Raw genomic sequence first — 10,242 nt, 5'->3', positions numbered from 1 at the left:
TCCTCTCTCCCTTCCTCCCTTCTTCTCACCCCCTCCTTCCTTTCTCTCTAAAAAAAAACCAATAAAAATACGTCCTTGGTGAGGATTAAAAAAGAAGTGACTGATGCTAGAAGCACAGGAAATGACTTATGAACTAGTGTTTCTCTTTCCAAGCCATAACATCTCCAGGCAGACACACCCTTGAATGTGTGTTTTGCTTTTGATTCTTCTTGAATCTTGACTTCACATTTAAGAACATCTTTCCAAGTTTTCTTTTCTCAAAAGGAAAAACTATAGTAAAACAGAAGTGCTAATAATAGATATTTCTCTTCATTAGCCACTTCTTGTCTGGTTTGCAGTGCTGCTTATTTTCTGAGCAGCCTTGCAAACCAGTTTGGTCGCCTAGCAACAGATCCTGGAACTGGTCCTAGCTCTGATGCAATAGTAAGAACGTGCAGTTATAAGAAAAGGAGTTCTGAAACTGTATTGCATTTCTTCAACCTTCTTTTTATGATTTTAACTTTAAATTTTACTATAGGTGAACAGAAAGTAATCTATGAAAAAAATGTACTTATCTACCTCAGTGGTTTTAACTAGAATATCAGAATGATGGAAGTTCAGTAATTTTCATCAAATGCATTGCTTATTTACATTTCAGTTGTGTTTCCCAAGACAAGGAGGTAAGTTATATTATTTGAATGTAGTAGGGATATCCTGTACAATTTTTCTTACCTGTATAGTAGTGACAGTGGTACAGAAAGTTACCATTGGAAATAAAGGTCCATGAAAAGCATCATTGTGGGGACTTCTGTAATACTCTCAACAATAAATATTTTTTAAAAGATTTAAAACATCATTGTAAAACTGTTTCAATTTGTTGAACTATTAGACTCTTATATTTTAGAGTTTCCTAGATGATCAAAATATCCTTGTGGAATGTAAAGGAAAGATTTGAAGGAATTCTTCTGTTGATCTGGTGGTAGTTATTAAAATTCTGACTTTTAATTCATACTGCCAAATAAAACATTGATCAGTTGCTACCCATAAGCACACTGATCAGAGATTGAACTCAAAACCTTTTGGTGTACAGGATGATGCTCCAACTAACCGAGCCACCCGGCCAGGGCAAAGTTGTTTTCTTTCTTTCCTGCAGAACAGACACCTGATAAATTGGTTGGGAGTTGATGGGATTGGAGAATAATCATTAAATGAACAAGAATAAATCTCAACGTTGTATTTGTGTTGAATGAGGCTGATAGATCTGTGAGGACTCTTGTAATTAGTCTCAATGATTCTTGCTCAAGGGTGCACTTAGACATTTAGAGAGTTATTTATTGGCAGATTGCTGAGTTTCTAATACATTCTGTCACCTTCAGATCCCCTTTCCTTTAGTCATTTGAATAAAGGACTTCTGACCTATAGAGCTGTGAGATAATAAAATTGTGTTGTTGCCTGGCTGGTGTTGCTCAGTGGATTGAGTGTCATTATTCCCGGTCAGGGCACATGCCCGGGTTGCAGGTTCAGTCCTCAGTAGGGGGTGTGCAAGAGGCAGCTGATTGATGTGTCTCATTGATATTTCTATCTCTCACCCTTCCTCTCTACCTAAAAATCAATAAAAACATTTTTAAAAAATAAAATAAAGTGTGGTTTTAAGTTGCAATAGAAAACCTGCAGACTGCCTTGAGCTAGAGGTGAAAGAAGATGGAGGGAGGAGGAAAAAAGCATCTGATTCCCCCTATTCTCTGAATGGTAGGAGAGCCCATTCCTATTCCTTATGGCAGAACTAAAGGGCTTCTCATTCCAGGTGCCCATTTCTGGGTTTTGGCTGCATTGCATCCAGGCTGAGAGATACTGGGGAGAGAAAACTAGTAAACTCATCACCACTGTGACCTTCTTCCTCAGTCTACTTACTCCTCCTCGCTTTTAAGTGTCCCCAAATAGCTGCTCCATTTATTGTGTCCTGATTTTATAACTGCATTCAGTGGTAAAGACAAGGTGGAGTGTGTTTATTTAATTTTACCCAGAACTGGGTTAATTTGTTAATTATGAAAAGAATTTTGTTCTTTGTGTGGAGCATGGTAGTTTTCATTGGCAATCTACTAATACTTTTGTGCACATGTTTTTAGATTTTTTTCCCCCTAAATATTTGAAGGTACAGTATTCTTTATTTTATTTTTTTATTCTCACCTGAGGATATTTTTTCCATTGACTTTTAGAGAGAGTGGAAGGGAGGGAGGAAGGGGGAAAGAAAGAGAGAGGTGAAAGAGACACATCCATCATTTGCCTCCTCCACTTGCGCCGACCAAGGCCGGGGATCAAACTTGCAACTGAGATTGGACCTGCAGCCCTTCGGTTCATGGGCCGATGCACTAACCACTGAGCACACTGGCCAGGGCAGGTATTCTTTTTTTTTTTTAAACAATGGGGTTGCCCAGCTAGTGCGGTTCAGTGGCTGAGCATCAACCTATGAACCAAAAGATCACAGTTCAATTCCTGGTTAGGGCACATGCCCAGGTAGTGGGCTCTGTCCTCAGTAGGGGTGTGCAGGAGGCAGCGATTCTCTCATCACTGTTGTTTCTGTCTCTCCCTCTCCCTTCCTCTCTGAAATCAATTACAAAAAAAAAAAATTTAAATGGGGTCATAACTTTGTAGAAGTTATTAATTTTTTTTTTTGCCTAAGGTATTAGGGACATTTTCCCATGTTAATAGATACACAGTAATGAGCCTCACCTTTTAATTGTGAATGGTAATACTAGAATAGTAGCAACTACCATTTTATTTAACCAGTAAGAGAGTGTTTTAACTTGCTAGGGCTGCTATACAAACTAGGTGGCATAAACATGTTTATTTCCCCATAATTCTGAAGAGTGGAAGTTCAGGATCAAGGTGTTAGCAGGGTTGCTTTTCTGAGGCCTCTCTCCTTGGCTTATAGATAGCTATCTTCTTGCTTCATCTTCACGCGGTTCTTAGTCAGCTTGTATTCCCATTACACAATACCACAGACTGGGTAGTTTAAACAACAAAAATTTATTTCCTCACAATTCTGGAGACCGGGAAGTCCAAGATCAAGGTCCTAGCCAATTCATGTCCTATTGAGGATGGGCAGCCTCCTTTCTGACATGCTGATGACGGCCTGCTCACTGTATCATACGATGGGGAGGGGTGGGGAGAAGGAGGCAGGGAGGGAAGGAGGAAGGGAGGGAGGTGGAGAGAGAGAACATAAACATTGTGCTCTGGTGTTTCGTCCTTATCTTCTAAGAGTAGGTCCCTACCCTTACGACTTCATTTAACCTTTATCACCTCCTCACAGACAGATAGTCATGCAGTTAGGCCTCCAGTGCGGGAATTTGGGAGGCAGGGGTGCAGACATTCAGTCCATTGCACATGGTCTTCCCTCTGTACCTGTCTGTGTCCTAATTTCCTCTTTTTATAAGGATACCAGTCTTAATGGATTAGCACCGACCGTAAAATCTCATTTTAACTTATCTATACTGGGATTTAGGGTTTCATTAACAGGAATTTTGAGAGGATGCAATTCAGCCCAAATGGGGAGGTAGTGTTGATTTTTTCTACTTAAGGTAAGGAAGCTGAGGCTCAAAGGCCTTATAGTTTGGTCAAGATCACACAGCTAGTAGGAGATAGAGCCAGGATTAAACCCAGGTAGATTGGCCCCAGAGCCTGCTCTCTTAACCACCTGGCCATGCTCCCACCGTGGATCCACCCCCCACCTTGGCACTGCAGTTGTTGGGATGTGTCATGGATTATTTAACTGATTCTATGTTAAGCATATGGAGTTTTGCTTTTTTTCCTATTAGACAATGTTGTGTTGAAAATGCTTTTACAGGTACAACTCTGAAAATAATTGCTGTTGTATAGTGTCAAAAAAATCAATTTATTCACATAAATCACTGTTAAATGTATATATTTTTGCAGGATGCTCTCTAAAATATCACCTGTTTACTCTTCCAATAATAATCAAAGAGAGTGACAAGTTTTAAAAGGAGCAGTGGAAAAACTACTCCCTGTCATAGGCTACCAATGAATTTGAATTGGGGCCGAAACCGGTTTGGCTCAGTGGATTGAGCGTCAGCTTGTGGACTTGAAAGGTCCCTGGTTTGATTCCGGTCAAGGGCATGTACCTGGGTTGCAGGCACATCCCCAGTGGGAGATGTGCAGGAGGCAGCTGATCGATGTTCCTCTCTCATCGATGTTTCTAACTCTCTATCTCTCTCCCTTCCTCTCTGTAAAAAATCAATAAAATATATTTAAAAAAAAAAAAGAATTTGAATTGGGTATTTAGGGGTATCTCAGAGTGAAATGAAGGCCAATCTTTCTTTAGATGGGTTGAAAATGATATACAGTGATGCATCCTAATCAATTCATAATTTATTTATTTATTTGTTTGTTTGTTTGTTTATGTATCCTTCCCACCCCCAGAATTTTGACTCTGACATTAGCAGTGTGGGAATCGATGGCTGCTGGCAGGCAGACAGCCAACGGCTTCTCAATGAGGTGATGGTGGAGCACTTCTTTCGACAAGGAATGCTGGATGTAGCTGAGGAGCTCTGCCAGGTAATCATGTGCAAACTGCAAGAAGATGAAAAAGAACAGCCTTTGAGCTCCTGAGTCTTCTAGCTATAGTTAGATTTTTAATATTTTAATTATCAGGGCTGACCTAATTTTACTAGGAAATCTTTTTTTAATTGGTGAGAATTATAACCCTAGAACTTCTTAATTGGAGTATTTCCTTATTCCTGCCCTAAAACGTTGGTCCCAGGTCCTCAGTGAAGGGGTCTGAAGTGATGCTACTTTTTTCATTAGTATAGAAAAGGACAGAGATTTATGGTTGCTCGTCTCTTCTGGCCCAGCTGGTAGAATTTTGCTTATCAAATGAATTTCAAGCTAAAATTTATTTCAGATGAGTATTGCTTGTTTTTTCTTTCTATTAGACATAAGTGTAAGGATTTCAGAATAGTTTACCAAATACCACTTAGTCATAATGGTAGCAGCTGCCACACATATGAGTCTTTACCACAAGTCAAGCCCTGCCTTTAATTCTCACTGCAATCCTGGGAGATGGAAATTATTTCTCCCGGAATCTGAGGTCTGGAACAGTAAATTTCCCAAGGCTGTACGGGTTCTTAGTAAAGGAACTGGGTAGGATTCAGTACCAGATTTATGTGTATTCAAATTTTGTCCTTGGCTACCATGTGCTATTTTTTAAGGACAATAAGAATTAAATAATTTAAAGCGAGTCTGTAAACAAAACCGTTAAGCCTTTTTTTTTTTGCATGGCAACCCAAATTTATTGAACTACTGATGCTAAGTTATACAAAATTGCACCACTTCAATTAAAGCTTTAGTTTACATTTGGCCACCTCTAAATAGTTGTAACATTAGGTTGGTCAATAAGCCTTTTCTATTTTAACAGATAAACTATAACTTGGGTCTTTCTCTGTACCTTATGGGAATTGTGTATGTGTCCATATAAAGTTTCTAAATTGTGTTATTTAGTATTAAGTTCATTTACAGATAACAAAGACCCCAAATACTAATGGCTTAAACAAAAATGAAGTTTCTTTTTCTTGTACAGAAATAGGAGGCAGTAAGCCATCAACAGCATATACAATGTAGCTGTGCCCATGAGTCTCTTCGGGACCTAGGCTCTTTGTAGCTCTCTATTGCTAGGGCGTCCCCTGTCCTCATGGTCCAGGATACCAGTGAAAGCTCTATAATACCTTTTGGTATTCCAGGAAGGGGCAAAGAGTTCATGCTTATGTTTCATTGGCCAGAACTTAAATCTTGTAGTCATACCCAGCTTTATTCCATATGGCTATATGCCCAGCTTAAATTCACTACTTTGGAAAAGGAGAAAGAATGATATTAGGGCTCAACCATCAGTCTCTGCCATAGAAATACATGTTAAAAAGAAATATCTTTAAGGTTTGTCCCATATTAAATTTAGAATATGCTTTTACTATATCTCTTTATCCTGATTAGTGCTAATTAATAACAGTTCTTTTTGTTTTCACAGGAATCTGGTCTTTCTGTAGACCCCAGTCAGAAAGAACCATTTGTGGAGTTAAATCGAATATTAGAAGCATTAAAAGTCAGAGTTCTGAGACCTGCTCTGGAGTAAGTTGCTGAGTTTGTTTTATTTTGAATACTTGGAGAGAACTCGGTAAGAAAATGTAATTAGAAAACACATTAAAGATTTTGAGATACATATCTCACCTGGGATAGACTTCAGAGAAATCAAGGAGAATTATTTTATTTCTTTTAGCTAAGTGAATATGGGGGATGTGTAATACGAGAAATGGTTAGAGCTTACTTCACTTATCAGTTGATCTGAATTCCCATGAGAGAAGGGTTTCTTGTATCCAGGCTATACCACCACTTTAGACTAGCTTCATAACTGAAGTACTATTGTTCAGGCAGGCAGAGCTTGATATTTGAACTTCTGTAATGTGCTGAGTTCTATGTTAGTATCTAAAAAACAACATAATTGGAACTAAGTGGTATGTATGACGGAGTTCTAATTGCCACTGTAAAATTTAATTATTTACTGTGCGCTTGTCATTGCTGTGAATTATCTGAATTACTGAGTAAGCTGTGATAAATATCATCCTAGAGCAGAGCCAGCAAATATTTTTGTAAAAGTCCAGGTAGTAAATATTTTAGACTTTGCAAGCCACATAAGGCTCTATCGCACATACTCTTGTCTTATTTTATCACCCTTTAAAAATGTAAAAAACCATCTTGGTCTTCTGCCACACAAAACGAGCAGCAAGCCATATTTGTCCCTTGCCCATAGTTTGTGACCCCTGTTCTAGAATGTTTTAAATGTGAGTATTACTGGGTTATTTATTAGGAAGGAAGGAAGAAGGGGGAGGAAGGGAGGGAGAAGAGATACAGATAGGAGAAAGAGAAGGAGGAGAGAGAAAAACTTATTAAAGGAAGAGATGGATGATAGAAACAGTGATTGTTGTGAGATCATAGCCGTAGGATCCTGGTATTTTAAAGTTGGCAGTATTTGAGATCACTGTTACCAGAAAAATAATTGGAAGATCCTTATTGATTTTATAAAATGCACATTTTTTTCTTCTACTGACCTACTTAATTTTTATACCATAATTTCCTGTTTCTGATCATTTGTCAGTTCTCAGAAATTTTTGTAGAGTTCTAAAACCAGCCCAGATGGATAGGTAGAGATAGATAGGTTTCTGTGTAAGTTGATAAATTCTAAATTCCTGTATAAATTATAAATATGAGGTAGGTATGGACTATAGTTTACAAGATAGATATCACCTAAACAATACCATTGTGCTTGATGGATATAGCTAGCACCTTTATAATTTTTTTGATTTTTTTTTAAAGCAAAATTTAGATTGTGACACACCTGGATATGGAGTTAAAGGTTGTTATGTAATAAATGCTTCTCATGATATTTACTTAATATTCTCCTGTAAGAGATTTACTTGAGCATATGAGAGGCTCCATCAGCAATCCTAAAGAAACTCATTTAACTTTGTAAAACACAGTGTTTCCCATACATGTTTGACCAAATAATCCTTGTTCACCCCACACCCACCTATTAAACCCACAAAATTGGAGTTCTGTGGAACATATGTTTGGAAAATGGTAGTTTAATAGAAATCTATTACAACTCAAACTTTTCCAAGTTTTACCTATTACTGGTAAATGTAAGCAGATATTAATCAGCATCGTTTATGGGCAAGGTATAGAAAATTCATTCTGCTTGTAGCAAAAGTTGAAAAATGAAGGACATCAGTTTGGGGATCTCTGGTTCAGATACAACGGGAAAATACCTTTCAGTTGTGTGGCACCTTCTGTTTGTACATTGTGGGAGGAAGCATGTGCAACCACCCCTGAGGGGAAGAGGAAGGTGAGAGGCTACAGCTCACCTCCAGGCAACCTAGGTAGTTGAGCAGGCCAACCCCTAACCCCTGCCCCCTCCCCCCCCCCAAAAAAAATTAATACGAACAGAGGCCATGGGAGGACTAGATGAGAAGGACGTCTGGAGAGTGTTAGCTAGTAATTGCAAATGACACAAGTCGATGGAAAAAGGCAGAAAATATGTGAGATGGGGGGAGAAGTGGCAGAACAGCTTATCGCACTTACAGATCTGTTCAGGACCCTGCCTGCTTTTTGTTCTTGTCCTTATATTTCTGAGTTTGTGTACAGATTTTTATCTTTATCCAGATTACTGTATCTTTTTTTAAAGTTCTCTGGGCACCCACCATAGCACTATTTTCATAGAAGGCATTCAAATAAGTGCTGGAATAGTTTGAAGGAGAACTTGGAACAAACAGGACCTCCTCCTTCATATGGTAGATAAAAGCAAAGCCAAAAATAACTGCACGTGCTCTTCAACTTTCACTGGGGTTATGTCCCAGTAAACCCATCGTAAGTTGAAAAAGATTGTAAGTTGAAAATGCATTTAATACACCTAACCTAACAAACATCATAGCTTAGCCTAACGTACCTTAAATGGGCTACGAACACTTACATTAGCCTACAGTTGGGTGAAATCATCTCGTTGCCACTGCCCAGCATCACGAGAGTGTATCACATATTGCTAATCTGGAAAAGATCAAAATTCAAAAATCTAAGTACAGCTTCTACTGAATGCGTATTGCTTTTGTACCATCGTCAAGTTAAAAAGAAATCAGTAGTCAGTCCATTATAAGTCAGAGACCATCAGTGGTGTCAACAAGAAGATAACAGTAATTTAATACAAAGGGACGGAGAAATAATAGAAAAACAGAAACTGTCCTTGTAGCTGGTGTCAGCATTTTGAAAGAAAGTGCTTGTCTTTAGGGGAAGCTAGTTGGCTGCCTTTCTAAAGGTGTTTCACAGTAATGTTACATTGGTGGACTTGCCACAGTCTAGGATCTGACTTTCAACCTTGCAGATTTGGAAACCTGTTTTTTTTCAATATCCATAGCATGCCCGGGGCCTCCTAGCCCTTTAGAATTTGCAGTTCTTTTTGCAGTGCCTCCATATGACAAGAGGGAACAGAGACTAACTGAATGGTTATGAGAGAGGAGGGGAAAGGGAAGGAAGGGGGAGAAGTTCCAGAATTTTCACAGAAGAAGGGAGAAAAAGTATTTTATTAGTTACACCATAGAAAGGTTTTATATTAGACAGGCCATGAATAATATGTGGCTCTTTCTCCACCAGACTTAGCGTATGGGCACAGTGAGTTAAACATGTATCCCTCTACGCATCTCTTCTGTCTTTTCAGAATTAAGAACCCCAACAAAACAACAAAAACAAAAATTCAAACTCTGGGGGGGGAAATCCCACTTATTCAAATCTTCATTCCTTTTCTCCAATGGTGTATCTATGAAGAGTCTTCTGAGGTTCTTCTGTGTGGCTATTTAAAAAGCCTGAGTCAGCAAGACTGGACCTAGGGGAAACAACTAAAACAGAAAACAAGACCCCAGAAACTGCTTAATCATTGCCACTCTGGTTTCCATGTACATGAAGTCCCAAGACAGTAGGTAGTCCTCAGGAGGACGAGTAGACATAGCCATCTCTTACCTGAATACATTCTCACCAAGGAATTGAGTGGGCAAGCCAGGACTGTAGAGAAATTGAGAGTCTTCATAAAAAGGAAGAGAGCCCTGGCCAGTATGGCTTGGTTTGTTGGGCGTCCTCCCATGTACTGAAAGGTTGCTGTGCACTGAGAGATTGCTATTTGATTCTGTCAGGGCACATACCCAAATTGGGGGCTTGATCCCCAGTAGGGGGCACGCAGGAGGCAGCCTATCGATGTTTCTCTCTCATCAATGTTTCTCTCCCTCTGCTGCCATACCCCCCCCCCCCCAAAAGAAATCACTAAAAACATATTTTTTTAAAGGAGAAGTTCAACTTGGCCAGGAGGGCGAAACTAAGAGGAAAGATTCTGGAGTTTGTTCTTGTAAAACCAGATCTATTGTTAACTTGGTTTATAATAGATCTCTTGGTTTTGTGGTAGGGAACTAGCAATAATAAGGCAATGTTATATTATGTACTTCATTAAAAACCACCAGTCTGTATAGAACTGTGCTGTTCAATATAGTAGCCCCTGCCACATCTCACTATTGGGCACAGATACTAAACTGTATTTCTGAGACACGTAAAGTTGGAAGTGTGTGTATTGTGTTTTTAGGTAGATTCAAATGTGTAATTCTATAGGCTGTATGGTTTCTTTTTTTTTCTTTTAAGGTTTGTGTCTTTTTTTTAAATTAAATCTTT

General features: G+C 38.8%; 1 protein-coding gene across 1 annotated transcript in view; it reads left to right on the top strand.

Moving 5' to 3' along the window:
• RMND5A (required for meiotic nuclear division 5 homolog A) overlaps positions 1–10,242 on the top strand; it is a 39,334-nt gene that overhangs the window by 9,117 nt on the left and 19,975 nt on the right. The window contains exons 3-4 of the mRNA XM_015564099.1: positions 4,417–4,551; positions 6,014–6,114. Coding sequence (XP_015419585.1) covers positions 4,417–4,551; positions 6,014–6,114 — 236 coding nt within the window. The remainder of the gene's footprint in view (positions 1–4,416; positions 4,552–6,013; positions 6,115–10,242) is intronic.

Source organism: Myotis davidii, unplaced genomic scaffold, assembly GCF_000327345.1.
Source record: "Myotis davidii unplaced genomic scaffold, ASM32734v1 scaffold339, whole genome shotgun sequence".
In the NCBI taxonomy this organism is placed as follows: Eukaryota; Metazoa; Chordata; class Mammalia; order Chiroptera; family Vespertilionidae; genus Myotis; species Myotis davidii.
This window is presented reverse-complemented; position numbering and strand designations above follow the sequence as displayed.